The sequence below is a fragment of the Periplaneta americana genome, chromosome 16 (assembly GCF_040183065.1).
Source record: "Periplaneta americana isolate PAMFEO1 chromosome 16, P.americana_PAMFEO1_priV1, whole genome shotgun sequence".
In the NCBI taxonomy this organism is placed as follows: Eukaryota; Metazoa; Arthropoda; class Insecta; order Blattodea; family Blattidae; genus Periplaneta; species Periplaneta americana.
In genome coordinates, this window is record NC_091132.1 from 89786396 (window position 1) to 89807514 (window position 21119).

General features: G+C 36.0%; 1 protein-coding gene across 4 annotated transcripts in view; it reads left to right on the plus strand.

Moving 5' to 3' along the window:
* Positions 1-21119, plus strand: part of CDase (neutral ceramidase) — a 440785-nt gene that overhangs the window by 248142 nt on the left and 171524 nt on the right. For all 4 annotated transcript variants that reach the window (XM_069812523.1, XM_069812522.1, XM_069812521.1 and 1 more), the window contains exon 3: positions 16944-17087. In XM_069812523.1, coding sequence (XP_069668624.1) covers positions 16944-17087 — 144 coding nt within the window. The remainder of the gene's footprint in view (positions 1-16943; positions 17088-21119) is intronic.

Here is a 21119-nt window from a genome sequence, read left to right on the forward strand (position 1 = left end):
ATATTTATTACACCCGAATTAGCAAAAGCTCGTGCTCGGGTACAGTTTGGTTATAATACTTATTTAATACAAATAAAATACCAAGACATATTACAGTGCATACAAAATGAATTAGAAACAGCACAAGGATAACAATGAAGATACGATATAATATACAAAACACAATATAAAAGGTGATCAAAATACAATACGTTTTCATGAATTATAGTCAAGCATAATAAATAGAAAAATAAATAATAAATAATTAAGCAAAAATGCAAATGTATAAGCCTACTATCTATGTATGCTTAACGAAATAATAACATAGATTAATAATTATAAATTTTAATGAGTTCGAGGATTTTCTTTTTAAATATTTTGTTATTCAATAATTTCAAATCCGGTTTTGACTAAATGAAGTTATTGTACAATCTTGGGCCTTGTGCCTTCCACCTGCTTCGGTCTTGCATTTTGGCTCAATTTGATGTTATGAAATCCTAAATCTTCTTTATCATGATCGTCTAATATAAAATGATTATGATGTTAACGGAAATAATTTAGAAGGTGTTTGTATAAATTTGTTTGATGTCCAATACATCAAATTCTTTATATGCGCGATGTGTTGGGTAATCAAACTTTCTTTTCAAACATATTTTAATTATTTTTTTGCAAAAGTAGTAATGGAAGAAGTGAATATTGTGTTATTCCGCCCCATCCTATTATTCCATATTGTATAACAGATTGAACTGAAGCTAGAAATATTGTTCTCAGTGAATTAACTGCCATGAATTGTCGTAATTGTACAAAATTTATAATGAAATAGTTGTATGAAGTTTGGAGCATAAGTAATTAACATTACTGTTCCAACATACGTAGATTTTGATCAATAATAATAAGTAAATGCTTTACTTGGTTCAATAGGTTTAACTTGGGATAATTGGACGGAGTTACGCAATAATTGACCAACCGACAATTAAAAAAAACGATATATTTGCACATACCTGTTGATAACAGGTTAATTTAACTCGGAAAAAATCAATAATGTAATATCTGAATTTTGCTGCTATTTATAAGCAAAAATTCGTTTATTGCGTAATATTCATTTATTTATTTTGCTTTGAAATATTAATTCAACTGCTGGTCTCTTATTAAAAATCGGTTAGCATTTTTTTTTTGGAATTATTTGTGCTATTTTTTGTAATAGTATGAATGTTACAATACTTCTTGCATAAAATGTTTTATAAAAAACAGATTTATTTCAATGGCCAATATCTCGAAACAGTTTTTGGGCGCTTGGTATCTTATTGCGTAACTCCGTCTAATAACAGGAGTTAGAATTAGAACACTTATGACTATCATGGACAAATATATTGTAATTTTTATTAACAGCGGTAACTCTTGTTGCATTGAGACAGAGTAGTATACTTGTTTTTCTTTTATATTGAGCGAGAGTAGGTTTGCGTCTAGCCATCTTTTAATTTTGTTTATTCCTGTGTTGGCAGTATTGAATTCTTTTTCCCAGTCCCTACCATAAATATTGCAACAGTATCGTCAGCAAAAGAATAAACATTGCATTTTGTGACATTTTCATCTAAAGGTAGTAAATCATTATATAAATAATGAACAAAAGAAGACCTAATGCAGTTCCGTGCGGAATGCCAGTTTCCACTAATCGTATTGTTTATTGTAATACATTGATATCTATTTGATAGAGATAAGATCGAAACAGGTGTAGAGCTGTACCTCTAAATCCAACGCTTTCTAGTTTTTTTTTAAGAATATAATGACTGACTGTATCAAAAGCTTTTTTTTTAAATCGAAGAATACTCTTACACATTTCTTGTCTTTGTCTAACGCATATTGGTTGTGACTGCCATTGTGGCGTCTCCGGTATTCATCTGATTTCTTAAGCCAAATTGATGTTTTGTTAAAATTTCATTTTTTCCTAGTCAATTATGTATTCTTTTCGTTATACATTTTAAAAATATTTTCGCAATAGTTGGTAACAATAATATGGATCAGTAATTATTTAAGTTACTTTTGTCTCCGGATTTATGCAAGAGTTTACTGTGGCTAAAGGAACGCTGTACAGTACATAGGCAAGCTGACTACATGCCTATACACTGAATAACTTTTTCTTTAATCAGAGATGATCAAAACGTGTAATTTTGCGAAAATCTCTAAATCTATTTTACAACACTGCGATTTAACATGTATAGGAATTACCAAAAGTATTAATATGTTTCCTTATCAATTATTGGCAGACGATTTAAATGAAGTTGAACTCCCTTCGGCCGTTCTGTGAGAACTGTTACAGGAACAGTGCTATACACCGAAAAAACTCAAATTTATTTTTCCTTTATACAAAAACGTACTGAACCAACGTTTATGATTCATACACAACCGCAGAAGTGTATTGGAGATGATAATACTAATTTTGAAATTCTATTCCGATATCATGAAACCCATGTTTTCATCCATGAACATGGGCTACAAATTCTACTGGCATCAGTTTATAAACGCATCGTTATACGGTATGAACCTAAAATCTTGCACATAATCTCCTTGGCGGCATTTGTTACAAATTAAGAAAAATGTTATAACTAGAACCTGGATTTTGTGTAATATTAGAATACGAAATATGTAGGTAAAAGTGACAAAATATGTGGATAAGTATATAATAAATAATATATAATTTAAAATCTAAGGTTTATTAGATGTAATTTTGCACACTGATAAAAAGTTACTGGTGCACATGTCATTCAACCTCATTTAGTTATTGCTTGTAGGCGCAATTAATATTTAAATATTTTTCCAAAACATTTACGGTCATTGATTGTCTCGCCAACGCCAACTCATACGTAGGAATCGCCAAGTTAAGCTCTAATCGTTTCCATTGTCAATGTAGCAGGAGTTCAAATAATTTTTCCGAAGTGTTGATTCGTCCAGAACACTGAAGTTGCAGTATTTCCGTAGGAATGCTTGAAACTTTGGCACTCCAAGTTTATACCACGGTATGTTTTCAGCAACCACTGCCATATACAAATCTTTATTAAATTCAATAGTAGAAGACGAAGAAGGTTCCAGCACCACTTGTGTAAGAAGAACTTGTTTTTTCGACGGCGCACGTTTTTTAATTGTGACATTTTGCAGAGCACGATTTTGCCGTCACTAGTAAAGGCATCGTCAGTTGAAATCCAATCTTTTAACTTGGATGCGACTGGCGCCACAGCAGTAGACTAGCTAGCTGCATCACCAGATGTCAGAATAAGCTTCTCAAGAAAACTGAGCAACTGATTTTGGGTGACCCATCCTTCGAATTCGTATTATTTGTTCCATTTTCTTTTACAGAATACGTTATTATTTTTATGCATTAGACAAGAAGGGACAATCTTATTTATTTTTAATAAATTAAACAGTCTGTGCTTATCTAATATTACATTTATAGCATTAACGTTTTCAGTACGTGTGTACCATTTTCAAATGCGAATGTCTATTACATTAAATAGGTCTGCATAACTGTGGAATTGGAACATTCATGAACATTATCGATGCTGTTGGTAAAACTAAATGAAACACAACTTAAGGATAAAATATATAAAATACATAATATGTTAACAGTAGTTCACGTGATCACTTCGATCACATGTTGTTAGAGTAGTCTTCTCTTAATGTGGATCATCGTGGTTAAATATTATAAAATGTCCAATAGAATGGTAAATGTTAAAATTAACTTGCACTGGTAATCACTATAAAACACTGTAGTCTTGTTGAGTAGTATTAATGTTCATTTATGTTCGTATATGCTATATATTACACTATTTCCCATTAGATAGGCTATGTCGTACGTAATGTAGGTTTTGTATTACCTGGTTATAGCTTGGTGGTAGAGTTGTTAAAACAGGTACAGAATTCTTAGTGACCTCGTGCGGTTTTCAGTCTAGCCATTGTGCACTGCGAACATTAAATTTGATACTGTAATTTACGTGTAATAAATACTGATGTTTAAATGCAAAGATGGAGTAAATGACTTACGTGCATGGTCTGGGTATGATGTTTGTTTCCCAATGGCTTGATTATGACTGAGAAGCGCTCAAGGTGTACATTAGCTCTTAACCTAATGTGTGTCCGGCGGAACCGGAAATGACACAGGGGTGGGGGGACCTGCGGTCGGAAGCGGAGGTGGTGTGGTTCGATTGTTTGATATTAATTTGAATAGATTAAATAACGGGTAATTAGGATTGATTATTTGTTCATTTAGTAATTTGTTTCCTTGATTAAAAGTTTTTGCAATGTGGTACTGTTCTATTGTATCTACTCATAACTCATGAGTCAAGTCGAGGGAAAATTGGTGAAAAAAAAATTATATTCTTTAAAAAATATGTAATATCCTTCAAAATATGTAACATATATAAACATATTTATTATGCACCGAATTATGTAAAAAATATGTAACTTAAAACGTCGGGTTAATTATCCCTTTGGTGCGATTCGTCGACTTTTAGCTTTCTTTATAGCTATATACAGGGTGTTTCAAAAATACGGGGCATAATTTCAGGTATGTATTTCCCACATGTACACAATCAAAATAGTTCATTACAACATGTGTCCGGAAATGCTTCATTTCCGAGTTATGGCCTTCACAACATTGAAATTCACCGGAACGTTTTTCTTTCCGCAGGTCGTTGTCATTACAGAAGATGTTCAAAATGTCCACCTCCTGCTTGAATACAGACCTCACATCGATGTCTCATTGACCTGCGAACACGATCCCAAAATCCAGGAGTATTGCGTATGGCCTCAGAACATGCCACAATTCGATTCCGAAGGGATTCCAAATCAGGCACCGGAGACGAATAAACCAATGATTCTAAATGGCCCCACAAGTAGAAATCGAGAGAGTTCAGATCAGGTGAGCGTGGAGGCCAAGCAATTGGGCCACCTCTACCTATCCATCGATCGATCAGGAAACCTTCGATCCAAGTACCGGCGAGCCGTACGACTGAAATGTGCAGGAGCGCCATCATGCAAGAAGTGAATGTGTTAACGATTGATCAGTGGAGTGTCTTCTAAAACATGAGGTATGGTGTTTTCCAGGAAGTTTGTGTACGCCTGCCCCGTAAGTCTGTTTACAAGTACTGTATATGGGGTCCAACTAATCGATCACCAATGATACCGGCCCACATGTTGAGGGAGAACCGCACCTGGTGATGAGATGGAACAGTTACACGTGGGTATTCATACGCCCATACATGCTGATTGTGGAAATTTGTTATGCCATCTCGTGTGAATTGTGCTTCATCTGTAAATAATACTAAGGCAGGAAAGTTACACCATACTGCTGCAAGAACCACTGACAGAACCTAACTCGTGCAGGGTAATCTGCTGGTGACAGGGCCTGTACACGTTGCAAATGATAAGGATACAATTGATACGGTACTCTTTCAACAGTCTCCAGACAGTCGTATGAGGAACATTGACTTGCAACGCTACCCTTCGTTTGCTGATAGAAGGAGTCATGTTCACAGCCTCCAGAATCTCCTCCTGTACTTCTGGAGTTGTAGATCTTGGTCGTCCCCTTCCCAAACCAGGAAAGTTAAATTTTCCATACTCGCACAAACGGTAATGAAGACGTACAAATGTCTTCCGATCTGGACATTGTCGCTGTGGGGTACCTCTCCTGGTACAAACGACGAGCCAGCGCAGCATTGCCGTCCGCCTTACCGTACATGAAGTGTATCTCAGCCAGGTCTTTATTTGAATACATGTCGCACAGTCTAACGCCTACACAACCTTCGCCTCGGATTGAACTGTCAGAGTGCCCTCTTAATGTCTCCTTTGACGGCAACGACCTGCGGAAAGAAAAACGTTCCGGTGAATTTCAATGTTGTGAAGGCCATAACTCGGAAATAAAGCATTTCCGGACACATGTTGTAATGAACTATTTTGATTGTCTACATGTGGGAAATATATACCTGAAATTATGCCCCGTATTTTTTAAACACCCTGTATATATATATATATATATATATATATATATATATATATATGTAATTACATAAAATCCGGACCCTAGTTATAACATATAATTCACCCTGCAGCCTCTAGTTTTCGAGGTAGTAGCTCCGTTAAATGGAAAAATTACTATAATAAGGTTAAAGATATATTGAAATCTTCTTCTATTTCAAAATACTTAGCAATGATCTACAGCACTACCTCGAACGCACTGCAACATGTTGGCATCAGTCTGTGTCAAGGCAGCATGAGGACGTCTTGCTACCAAATCTTCGATGTTCCTTCACTTAAGTCCACAGGAAAAAATCAATGAGAGTCAGGTTCGGCTAACGAGGTGACCATGAAATCGCTCCTTCGAGTGCAATCCGCTTTCCTATTGTATGTAACAGCCGCCAAACACTTTCTCTGCAATGTGCTAGAATACCGTGGAGCTGGAATTACAGTCTGCCTTACGGCAAAGGGCACATACAGTATTCCAGCAGCCCTGCTAGATCACTGTCCAGAAACGCCGGGAATTGTGAGCGTTGTATTTCTGAGGTAGGAGAAATAGACCGATGCCAGTAGAGAGTTTTCTTACTCAACTACTCTATAAATTGGTTAACGCTATTGTTACGTCATTAATTGCAGAGCCAATCGGAAATGACATCCATACGCTATTCGCTACTGGTTGTGTTTAGTTACTACTACTACTACTACTACTACTACTACTACTACGACTACTACTACTACTACTACTGCTATTAATATTACTACTGATATTACTATTACTACTACTACTACTATTACTGTTATTACTACTACTACTGCCATTACTGTTATTACTACTACTACTGCCATTACTATTACTACTGCTATTACTGTTACTACTACTACTACTACTACTACTATTACTACTGCTACTACTCTATTACCACTACTACTACTACTGCTACTACTACTATTACTACTACCATTACTATTACTACTGCTATTACTGTTACTACTACTACGTATTACTATCACCATTACTATTATTACTGATTTTACTACTATCGTTACTGCTATTGCTACTCATACTATTATTACTACTGGTACTGTTACTACAATTATTACTACTACGATCACTATTAATACTGCTATTATTGTTACTAATACTATTACTATTGCCATTACTATTACTACTGCTGTTACTGTTACTACTATTACTATTGCCATTACTATTATTACTACTTTCAGTATTATCGTTACTGATATTGCTACTCCTACTATTACTACTACTATATTAGCTATTACTCTTACTACTTCTGTTACTAATACAATTAGAAGTAGGGTAAAGTAGTAGTAGTAGTAGTAATAATAATAATAATAATAATAATAATAACAATAATAATAATTTGGTGGGAAAATTCAAGTACTTTGAAAATTCAAGGAACAAATATAATTGACACTCGAAAAGAAATTAATCGCAGAATACATATGGGAAATGCCTGTTATTATTCGGTTGAGAAGCTTTTGTCATCTAGTCTGCTGTCAAAAAATCTGAAAGTTAGAATTTATAAAACAGTCCTATTACCGGTTGTTCTGTATGGTTGTGAAACTTGGACTCTCACTTTGAGAGAGGAACACAGATTAAGGGTGTTTGAGAATAAGGTTCTTAGGAAAATATTTGGGGCAGAGAGGGTTTGAAGTTACAGGAGAATGGAGGAAGCTACACAATGCAGAACTGCACGCATTGTATTCTTCACCTGACATAATTAGGAACATTAAATTCCGACGTTCAAGATGGGCAAGGCATGTAGCACGTATGGGTGAATCCAGAAATGCATATAGAGTGTTAGTTGGGAGGTCAGAGGGGAAAAGACCTTTGGGGAGGCCGAGACATAGATTCGAGGATAATATAAAAATGGATTTCAGGAAGGTAGGTTATGATGATAGAGACTGGATTAAAATTGCTCAGGATAGGGACCGATGGAGGGCTTATGTGAGAGCGGCAGTGAACCTCCGAGTTCCTTAAAAGCCATTTGTAAGTAATAATTAATAATGATAAATTATTTATTAGCAGATTTTGCAATGTTTATAATATATTCCCACAACCAGATATGTTCTATTGCTCTTCTGAATTATATTGTGTAATACTGTAGTAATAATAATAATAATAATAATAATGATAATGATAATGATAATGATAATAGTAATAATAATAGTAATAATAATAGTAATAATGATAATAATAATAGTAATAATAATGGTAATAATTAATAATAATAGTAATAATTCATAATAATAGTAGCAGTAATAATAGTAGTAATAATAATAATAGTAATATTAATAATAATTGTAATAATAATAATAATAATAGTAATAATAATAGCAATAATTAATAATAATAATAATTAATAACAATAGCAATAATAATAGTAATAACAATAATAATAATAACAGTAATAATAGTAATAGTAACAATAGTAATAATAGTAATAGTAATAGTAATAGTAATAGTAATAATAATAATAATAATAATAATAATAATAACAATAATAATAAAAAGTGCTTAGAAATTCGCTGTTGTGTTGTAATAAGAGTTAGAATTCATACAAAATTAAGAACGGATAGATGTGTGAACTGAGATCATAATTTGTCTTCGCGAATTTTGCCGAACTATTTAGGCATACCGGAGAATATGTTAGTGCTGCTTGAAAGAACGGGACACTGCAGTCCACTGTTCGTCTTTATGGTTTTAGGCATAGCCGCTTGGGAGAAGTTTGTTTTTGTTCCACTGTATTCAAATGTGAGCGCCGTGTTCATGGAGCCAACTGTGTTAGCCTTGAACATATGCCACCGAATATTCAAAGCTATTAGATTAGATGCCGCTATTTCAGGCGATCTTGCTTGGTACTCATCTCTATGTAAACTATGTATGAGTGTTAGGGCTATATTTCATATGTACTAGCAGTTGCAGAGGAACAATATTGCAGCGTATTTTGTGAACAGTTTGCGAGTGAAGGAATATAAAGAGTACAGTTCCAGCAATGTTTAGCAGAATCCAGTATCTGCGCACTCCTTTTAAAATTTTAAACCACTCTATTTCCTCCTGCTCTGCGACAGAAATGACTGTGCTTGTGGCATACGTCCACCGCATCCGTGTTATTGGCTGTTTATTTAATAGTCTACCGCTCGTGAATTGAAATGATTTGAAATAAACTAGATAAATGTTAGGACATATCCGATACAATTTCATTTTACTGGCTTCTCTATACGCACTCGTATCGGCAACATTTTAAAGACTTTATTATTTATACTTACTTGCTTGCCAATGGCTTTTAAGGAACCCGCACATAAGCCCGTCATCGGTCCCTATCCTGTGCAACATTAATCCAGTCTCTATCATTATATCCTACCTCCCTCAAATCCATTTTAATATTATCCTCCCATCTACGTCTCGGCCTCCCCAAAGGTCTTTTTCCCTCCGATCTCCCAACCAACACACTATATACATTTCTGGATTCGCCCATACGTGCTACATGCCCTGCCCATCTCAAACGTCTGGATTTAATGCTCCTAATTATGTCAGGTGGAGAAAACAATACTTGCAATTTTGCAGTTTGTAATTTTCTCCATTCTCCTGTAACTTTATCCCTCTTGGCCCCAAATATTTTCCTAAGAATCTTATTCTCAAACACTCAATCTCTGTTCATCTCCCAAAGTGAGTCCAAGTTTCACAACCATACAGAAGAACCGGTAATAGAACTGTTTTATAAATTCTAACTTTCAGATTTTTTGACAGCAGATAGATTATAAAAGCTTCTCAACCGAATAATAACAGGCATTTTCCATATTTATTCTGCGTTTAATTTCCTCCCGGGTGTCATTTATATTTGTTACTGTTGCTCCAAGGTATTTGAATTTTTCAACCTCTTCGAAGGATAAATCTCCGATTTTTATGTATTTTTTTTGATAACTGTCTTACAATATTTCACGCGATCATACAGTTTCATGTACTTTTATTATGGGCTGATATGACACCTGGGGAGAGCAGGACTGGAATAATTCATTGTAACACTTAAAAAACAAAGGCATATATAATAAACTTGTAAAGTTTCCAGTAGTTGACATTCTCTTAGAGGGCTTATCTATTATCTTATAGTATATGGTCGCATAACTAGATGGCAGTGTGACCTATGGTTTTCATACAGAATGCACTGTGATTTCAGTTGTTATTCGACAGCTGTGCCGTACATCCATAGTAAAAATATGTGATCGAATCACTACAGGGATGACAGTATGATATGGTTATCGCAAAGCGAATGATGTTACGCGTAGTTACGAGTAATACGTAATGCAGTTCCATGTAGAATGACTGTGACCCGATGGGTTTTTAGGGTGGATATATATATATATATATATATATATATACACACATTGCCGAGCAAAAAAAAAGACCGCAACACTTGAATAAATTTGAAATATCAAAACATAATACAAATTATAACATTACTGTGTGCTTCTATGGACCTGTTTATGGTAGGCAAGTGTTAATACATGTTTTGGGAAGGTAAATATACTCATTGGGTGATTTGTGACACCCTCTTTTCCATTTCTTGTCCCTCATCCTATATTTATTGCTGTGCCATTAAAATTTACAACCGTAAACACAAGCAGCCAAAACAAAGTTACAACACTATTGTTTTCTTTTTTGTGTTTAATGGAATTCTGTGATATTGAACTCAGTTTTAAACAACATGTAAGAGAGTTAAAATACCGTTAACCCCCGAGAACGCCGCTAGAGCAGTCATGTTGGAAAAAGATGACCGCAGCTTACTTTATGTGGCTCACGTGTTGCATACACGGCCCCGTAGCTCTTGAAGAGTATCTGGAGCATGTTGACGGACATTCCTTCCTAAAATGTCCCACAGATGATCAATTGGGTTAAGATCCGGACTGCGTGACGGCCATTGCATGAGTTGGATCCCTACTTCATTGAGGTCCTGGAGGACATATCGCGCCACACGAGGACGTGTATTGCCCTGCATGAGTACGAAAATGTTACCAATAAATTATGCAAAAGGAAGAACATGTAGCCCAAGAATTTCTTCAAGGTTCGTTCGTGAAGTCAAACTGATGTCTGTCCACACCATCACTGAACCAGCACTGAAATGCTGTCCTTGATGAAAAGTTGCATGGAGAATACCTTTCTCCAGTCTTCCTCCACATTCTTTCTCTTCCATCTTGGGATCTGAGGCAGAATCGGGACTCATCTGAGGACAAAACTGTTCCCCACTGTTCGTCAGCCCATTCCTGATGTTCCCTTGAAAATTGTAAGCGGGCTTGACGTTGTTGTCTTGTAAGTTCTGGACAGGGGCAGATCTTCTGGAGATCAGGCCAGCATCATGTAACCTCCTCCTCACAGTCCACTCACTGACATTCACACCTTGCACTTAGTCTAGTCGATTTCTGGCTTCGACCGTAGTGATGTGGCGGTTACGCAGCACTTGAAGGCGCAAGAACTGGCCATCTATAGCAAGAAGTTGACCTTTTCCTGCCATTCCCGGTCTTCGAGAATATGAACCGAGCTCCCTGTACCTTTGCACTGTACGTGAAACTGTCGACGGAGTTGTATGCAACACCTGAGTCACATAACTTAAACAACGGTCATCCTCTACCAACGCGATTGCTCTTGCGGCGTTCATGGGGCTTAACGTCATCTTAACGTTCTTACATGTTGTTTAAAACTGAGTTAATTATCACAGAATTCCATTATAAGCAAAAAAAAAAAAAAACTATAGTGTAGTAACTTTGTTTTAGCTGCTTGGGTTTAGGGTTGTAAATTTTAATTTCACAGCAGTAAATATACAGTACGGGACAGGAAGTGGCAAAGAGGGTGTCAAAAACGGGCCAATGGGTATACTTTTCTTCCTAAAACATGAATCAACACTTGCCTAACACAAACAGGTCCATAGAAGCACACAGAAATGTTATAATTTGTATTACGTATTGCTATTTCAAATTTATTCAAGTGTTGCGTTTTTTTGCTCGGCAGTGTATATATATGCCATAAACACGAGTAGCATGCTGTTCTCTCGTTTATGAATGTTTGAACCCCACTTGTACAGAAACTGCCCTTTCAAGTAGCACGTGCACATGCTGTATCCTTTCAAGGAATAATGTGTTATGTCGTTTATGGATGTTTATTTCCTACCCTATCCTACTAGTATATTATAAGCTGCCTTTTCATCTGTATATTTTAAATTTTCCAACCGTTTGTACCCGCATTCTCACAAAAAATTGTCGTAACTCATATCCCAGTCCTTCTTTATTGTATAACATTTCTTTATTATAGGTCCTTATTATGGTAAAGGTGTGTTGTGAAAGAAAACTCTGTTCAAAATTAAAAAAAATGCATTATGCGAAAGACTTTGAATACAGAATCATAAAAACAGAAACAAGTCTATATATTATTATTATAGTGTACCGAAGCACATATGATATTTCCATGCAGATATTCTGCGTTATCATACGATAAAAGAGTAATGGAACGGAGAAAAATTCTCTCCGGCGCCGGGATTTGAACCCGGGTTTTCAGCTCTACGTGCTGACGCTTTATCCACTAGGCCACACCGGATTCCACCCCGGCGTCGGAAGAATCGTCTCAGTTTTAAGTTCCAACTCTTGGGTTCCCTCTAGTGGCCGCCCTCTGCACTACGTCATAGGTATCTATGAACCTAGGACCGAAGTCCACACATGTGCTGAGGTGCACTCGTAGTGAGTGACTAGTTGGCCGGGATCCGACGGAATAAGCGCCGTCTTAAATCACGAAGTGATTTACGCATATCATATATATTATTATAGTGTACCGAAGTACATATGATATTTCCATGCAGATATTCTGCGTTATAATACGATGAAAGAATAATGGAACGGAGAAAAATTCTCTCCGGCGCCGGGATTTGAACCCGGGTTTTGAGCTCTACGTGCTGACGTTTTATCCACTAAGCCACACCGGATTCCACCCCGGCGTCGAATCCGGTGTGGCTTAGTGGATAAAGCTTCAGCACGTAAAGCTGAAACCCCGGGTTCAAATCCCGTTGCCGGAGAGAATTTTTCTCCGTTCCATTACTCTTTCATCGTAGAAACAAGTCTGTTTTTATTTATATTTATGAAACTCTTCAGTTTCCGATAGTCAAACTCCATTTGTTTTTTATGCTATCTCTACTTTAGAAGTGGAAATCTTTACACTGTTTCACAGAGAGTCCATGAAGATCTTAGTCGGCTACGATCTGGTGGCGTTAGGAAGTACTGGTAACAAAAAGAATTATCGGTGCAGCGTTAAATACAGAATTGTCTACCTAAATCAATGATACCGCACAGAGCTACTACAGTTGTTTGACTTACCTGTGAAGTAACAGCGCTTTTCAGATCTGCCTTCATTTAAACGTTTATTTGTAGTACATGCGTTGTGTTGGCGTTGTTTTGGTTTCACGGATTCGATACGAAAACTACTGGACGGAAACAATTTGTCTGCATCAATGAATTAGTTTCCAATGCGTGATCCTACCACCGAATTCCTATTTTGTGACACGGAAGAGTTAAATGCTGTGAAACCGAGCTTGTATGAACTCTCAGCCGCATCTATACAAAGGTTCCAATGTGATATGAAGGGTTCAGAACCATAGTGGGCCAAGCGCCATTTACTAAAACCGTAGAAAACAAGGGTTAATATTAAGTCATTACGTTAATTCAATGGAAACATATAGCAAGTAATATAAAACAAATACATTAAAACTAAATAATATATCAATCTTCATTAAGCTAGTGTATTCATTTAACTTTAACTCTTGTTTTCTCCGTTTTTAATAAATGGCGCTTGGACCACTATGGCTCTAAACCCTTCATATATTTCCCCTAAAGGCTGAGTTCTATTGGGCGAGGGAAGATAAATTACTTGCTGTAACAATGTGTCCTGAAACATGCTCTCACACCAGTATTTTGAATAATTTTTCTTGAAAAGCTGACGTGGAAAAACATTGGTTTCTGCACTTATTTATTACGATCAAACGGTAAGTTGTAGTCGTCCATATATTTTACATACGAGTACCATTCAGATGCCATACTTCTTAGAATATATACGGTAGGGCAGAATGATCTCCCCGATTAGAAAAATAAATAATAAGAGCAACATAGATCCCATTAAAAGTTTTATTTTACCGTCTTACAGAAGAATGTTTGCCATTTTGACGTCACTTTGTTTTAAAGATAATATCGTCCAAATGCTTGCTCTCACGAGCTATACACTCCTGAAACAGTGACTGTGCGTCCTTCTTCCTCAAGTTGGCTCTAATTCTCCGGATTGTGCAACAGCACACAAAATAGTAACACGCTTGCTATGGGGAAGTCGCTGATGCATTTCTCGAGGGTTTTCTGGGTACCAATATGGAGTGTTTTTTTGCTGACGCAGCCCGACAAATGAAAATGAGCTTAATCATTAATGAGCATAACAGTATCGCCTGGAACATTTTCTAATATGGTCTCGCAAGCATCTTGGCGGTTGAGCCTGTACCGTTGTCGAAATTCCTGAACCACCATAACTTTGTAGGAATGGAACTTGAGGTCTACTGTAAGTGTAAGATTCGTGACACTCCGATCAGATATTCTCAATTCCATAACATGCTTAATGGCTGAACGTCGTGGAGATGTGGTAACAGCATACCTCACTGCTGCAATATTCTCAGGAGCTCGAATGTAGCGACGTCTCTTTGAAAGTTGAACCTTTTGTCTGACGTTTCTCACTAATATAAATAAATAAATAAATAAACGAATGAATGAATGAATGACTAAATGAATGAATGAATGACTAAATTAATGAATGAATGACTAAATTAATGAATGAATGACTAAATTAATGAATGAATGACTAAATGAATGAATGAATGACTAAATGAATGAATGAATGACTAAATGAATGAATAAATGACTAAACGAATGAATAAATAAATAAATAAATAAATAAAATAATGAATGAATGAATGAATAAACTTAAGTAAATAAGTAAATAAATAAATAAATAAAATCAGTAGGGTTTTCTTATTACGAATTCTTTCGTGTCGATCTATCCTAAAATGAGTACGAAATTTCCACAGCGTTGCAATCACAATCACCATTTTTAAAAAATGCCCAACAAAATGCACGATGTTCACCTGTCCACGCCATGATATTAACTGAAATGACATGGCTTGTGCTGCTCAAAGATATATGCCACTCAAGCGCAACTTTCAAGAAACCTGTATGACTGCCAATTCAAATCGGGGAGATCATTCTACCGGACCTTGTATTTAATTATACACTTACATAAATTCCAATTGTTTTTTCTACATTATACACATATGTTCCTGTTTGAAGCTCCCACATATGTTTTTCTAACAGTTGTGTCTACTCTCACCTGAAGACAATTTAGGCAAAGTTTAATTTATGTGGGAGCCCGCGGTAGAGTAGCGGTTAAATTTAATTAACGAAAGTCAGAAATCGTCCCTGTCGGAAAGGAATTATTTCCTGAGATATAGTTCTTTACCTAGTTATTTATTATTTCAAACTATAAATGAAACTGGATATTAAGAGGAATGAATGTTTCAGGTGGGTAAGTATTCCATTTTCACAATGTCTCATCATCTTGTTTTCGTCGTCTCTATTTTCATTCATTGCCTTATAATAATCGTATATTATAGAAGGTATTAATTAATGTGTAATTTGTGAGTTATTGAATTATTCGTTCATTTCTTACATTTAACATTAATTTCTCGTATTTTTATTGTTTACTTATTTTCTCTGATTAAAATCAATATATATATATATATATATATATATATATATATATATATATATATGTAAAAAAAACTTATTTATGAACTATGCAGAAATGCTCCCACTATAGAGTTACAAAATACTAATATAAAGTGATTTAATATAATAAATAATATACTGAGTGTTCAGTTCAAAGTATGTCATGGCTCGCTGTATGCCGTCATGTGGCTAGTCGATGAGCCTAGGGAATTAACTCTTCCTACACTTCCTCAGAGATGTACCTATGTGTCAGAGAAGTTGCCTAGCAAGTACGGCGTTCATTCTGAAGAGTACTTACCGATACGTATGGTAACACCGGTAGTGGCAGGAATGTGAACTGTTTGGAAACATGTACTGAGGTGGGTTTTTTTCTTACTGTCGAGATATGGGGAGAGGGTTAAGACGATTACTTACGTATTTGTTGACATTAACTTCGACGGTCAACATGGACACGGAGGATTTGATTTGTATTGTGGAATGTTGCCGTACGCAACCGATGATAACAAATACCCTGCGTACGACTTGCCCGCACAAACACAGTTCGAAAGAGGTTATGGTAGTACACAGACAGTACAGACCGCCATCTGTTGCTACGATGTTCAAGTTATACCGTAAATAACTCTTGTATACATGTAACTCTCATCTAAATCAATTTGTTGAATTCTTTGTAAGTTCATGCATATGTATATACACTTTTTGCTGGTTGTGTGGAAGAGAAGGCCTTACGGCCTTAACTCTGCCAGCTAAAATAAATCATTATTATTATTATTATATTATTATTATTATTACATGTTCTCAAGTTCAGATTGAACGCCTTGATCAGTGCAACTTCTCTGACATAAAAGCTGAAACTCGCTTCAAATCGCTGACTCACAACAGTGACATCATGACACACTTTGAAATGAACACCCAGTATAGGGTAAAGCGTACTCTATCTCCAGTCTCGAACTCGTTGATCAAATCTCGAAATGATTATTACATGTAAGGTACTGTATTCTGCAAATATTCCAGTTCATTTGTTTAGATCTAGAACTGTACAATCCTTTCGCCAGTTGGCTGGTCGTCGATTTCGGCTGTGACATACCACATACCTTAAACTAAAAATATCAATTAATAATGTCTGTATTTATCGCTTTCAGATGGGCTACGGCAAAGTGGATCAGAAAGGCAAAGGACTTCACACACGACAGTTTTCTAGAGCCTTCATCATAGACGATGGTAAGCAGAGATTGGTATTCGTCTCTGTGGACGGCGCAATGATGGGCACCGGCCTTCGAAGAGAGGTAAGCACCTGAGTACTGTGAAGTAACATATCTATTTTTAATCTTTAATGGCAACATTATCAGAAAGTGAATTAAATTAACATTTTATTCACAAAACTTTTAAAGTTCTTATACCATTTCAGTATTTTTTCATGTACATTTAAAATTAAGAAACAGCCGAAATAACTCTTAACAACAGAATTTTGAAAAACGTTAACGACTTTTAGCTGAAAAGTGAAGATACTACTGGGTGTTCAGTTCAAAATGTGTCATGGCTCGCTGTATGCCGTCATGTGGCTAGCCGATGAGCCTAGAGAATTCAATCTTCCTACACTTCCGCATAGGTGTATAACCTATGAGGCAGAGAAGTTGCCTAGCAAGTACGAAGTTCATTCTGAAGAGTACGTACCGATACGTACGGTAACGTCGATAGTGGCAGGAATGTGAACTGTTTGGAAATACGTACTGTCGGGATATGGGGAGAGGGTTAAGACGATTACTTGTATTTGTTGACATTAACTTCGACGGTCAACATGGACACGGAGCATTTGATTTGTGTTGTGGAATGTTACGTACGCAACCGATGATAACATATACCCTGCGTACGACTTGTCGGCGCAAAACACAGTTCGAAAGAGGTTATGGTAGCACACAGACTGCCATCTGTTGCTACGACGTTCAAGTTATACCGTACACGTTCTCAAGTTCAGATTGAAGAACGCCTTAAATAATAGGTAACTTCTCTAACATATAAGCTGAAACTCGCTTCCAATCGGTGACCCAACAACAGTGACGTCATGACACACTTTGAAATGAACACCCAGCATAATATTCTGTGATAGTAATACTTCAATTACACAGTAACAAAAACAAAACTACAAATACTGTTGAATTATCAGATGTGATATTGAAGAAAAAATATAGCCTATATATAAATTATTACAAGTGCTGTTAAAAAAGTTCATAGTCTGAAATAGAAATTAAACTAAGGATTATTCTCAAACAATCCTCATTTCTCAACATAATCCTCCATGAGATTCACACACTTCATCAACCGGTGCTGCAATGCTTCTATGCCGTCCTTGTATACATATTCCTCGAGGTCTGCAAAAAGCCTTCTGCTGCTGCGATATCTTCTTCTTTTAACGACACACACAAATTCCACAATTTGGGACATCTCGCCGACATCTAAGCTGACCACTAGGATCTAGAATACAAAGCAGAGGTTAAATTAAAAATACAATATGATTGCGGATAGAATACGGAACAATGATAAATTTAAAAATAAAGTACAATTTGATTTCGGAGAAACATGAGATGAAAATACGTTGAAGAGTAATGAAATGAAGTAAAAAAATATATATTACGTAGTATTATACAAGTGATTGTGTAAAATGGATAATGAATCTCTCTATACCATTAGACAAATTTTGTTAATGTTCTCATTAGAAAATTTAAGAGAAAGGAGAATGGTTTTGGTTAACTTAAATGAAGTTCCCCTAGCGCCAAAAAGAATTCCTTTTCCAGCCAAGTGAGTTTTGAGCTTTGGGAAAAGAAAGAAGTCCGAAATCTGGTACGTAGGTGGGAGGGGGTGGGAGTTGCGGCAACAATTCGTACCGTAGTTCGTATAATAAAATAGAATAGGATAGAATAGATTAAAATACAATACAATGTAATACAATACAGTAGCATATAATAGAATACAATACAGTACAGTGTAATGCAATATAATACAATACAATACAATTTACACAATATAACGCAATGTGATATAACGTACTGGAATACAAGTACGTAATGTAACTTAATGTACCAAAGTTATTTTAATTCCAATATCATGCTAAAACACAGGAGTTTTTATCATTACCTTTACGAACAAAACAATAATTATCAGATCATCATTTAGCAACGATAAACAAAATACAATTAGCAAAATATATGTTGCTCTTTGCAACATTTAAAATTGTGGCATCAGTTCTACGTCGCATCGTTTCCGCCTTGAGTGTGACGTTCAGAGAGCTGCGATAAAGTCACGGTATCACACGTCTGAATAAAGTAGATTTTTGTTAAAACGCCAGAGTCTGCGCTGGTGGTCGTAGACGTGACCTCGAAATCGAAACAGCTGTTAGCGCTACTATGACAGCAAGTCCAAGAAGAGCCTTAGACCATTGATTTTGCCATACACATCTTATGAATGAAAACTCTATCCCTACAGTGTACAACGTGGTCAGGTATTATGCGATATGCAACATCAGAATCAGATCACATTTACTTTTCGTATCACATCGGCAACAGGACAACATGAACGTGATGTTCCAGGTAGAAGGCGCACCACCTAAATAGGCAAGAGAAGTTTGTGATTTTCTGAATAAAATTTCACATACAATGAAAAGTAGTTGGTTCGGTCACGTGGCTGAGAAGAATGCACTGGAAGGAATGGTAAACGGGAGAAGAGTTCGTAACAGAAGTAGATATCAGATGATAGACGACATAAGATAGACCCTAGTAATGCCGCATTTCGATTATTGTGACGTTTTGTTAAGTGACCTAAGTTCTGAACTGTCAGTCAACTTACAGCGAGTTTAGAATATTTGCGTCAGATACATATGCAACATCCGACGATATGATCACATATCACTGTCCTTCGCAAGTCTTTCGCGGCTCCGACTTAAAGAACATAGAACCTTACACTCCTTGTCATTGCTCTTTCGAATTCTGCACACTTCAACACCAAATTACCTTTCGTCTCGTTTCTCTTATCTATACTCTAACCACGACGTAAATACCAGACCACTTATCTGTGGCGCGTTATGTAGACCTCTTCATAGAACATCTCGTTATTATCATCTTTTACAGTATCCACCTCGCTACAATGGAATTCCCTGTCACAAAATATTAGGGGCTGCAAGACAATAAACACTTTTAAAAACAGCTTAAAAGATAACCTTCTTAGCATTTCACTCCAATCATACTGACTTAAACTATCACTGTCTACATTGTTACTCCTTCCTTTAGACATGCATCCTGATAGTGCTGTATTTTCAAAATTGTCCCATAATAATCTCTTTCTATTATCTAACATTATTTGAAATATATTAACATTCTACGTATTCTAGCTTAATTCTGCTACATAGTTTGTATTTCAGTGTTTAATTAATAGTTCATAGTATTTTGTGGTTTAATTCGTAAATAACTCTTGTATACATGTAGCTCTTATTTAAATCAAATTGTTGAAATCTTTGTAAGTTGATACATCTGTATGTATACTTTTTGCTGGTTGAGTGGAAGAGAAGGCCTTACGGCCTTAACTCTGCCAGTTAAATAAATCATTATTATTATTATTATTATTATTATTATTATTATTATTATTACTTACTTACTTACAAATGGCTTTTAAGGAACCCGAAGGTTCATTGCCGCCCTCACATAAGCTCGCCATCGGTCCCTATCCTGTGCAAGATTAATCCAGTCTCTATCATCATATCCCACCTCTCTCAAATCCATTTTAATATTATCCTCCGATCTACACCTCGGCCTCCCTAAAGGTCTTTTTCCTTCCGGTCTCCCAACTAACACTCTATATGCATTTCTGGATTCGCCCATACGTGCTACATGCCCTGCCCATCTCAAACGTCTGGATTTAATGTTCCTAATTATGTCAGGTGAAGAATACAATGCGTGCAGTTCTGCGTTGTGTAACTTTCTCCATTCTCCTGTAACTTCATCCCGCTTAGCCCCAAATATTTTCCTAAGCACCTTATTCTCAAACACCCTTAACCTATGTTCCTCTCTCAAAGTGAGAGTCCAAGTTTCACAACCATACAGAACAACCGGTAATATAACTGTTTTATAAATTCTAACTTTCAGATTTTTGGACAGCAGACTGGATGATAAGAGCTTCTCATCCGAATAATAACACGCATTTCCCATATTTATTCTGCGTTTAATTTCCTCCCGAGTGTCATTTATATTTGTTACTGTTGCTCCAAGATGTTTGAATTTTTCCACCTCTTCGAAGGATAAATCTCCAATTTTTATATTTCCACTTCGTAC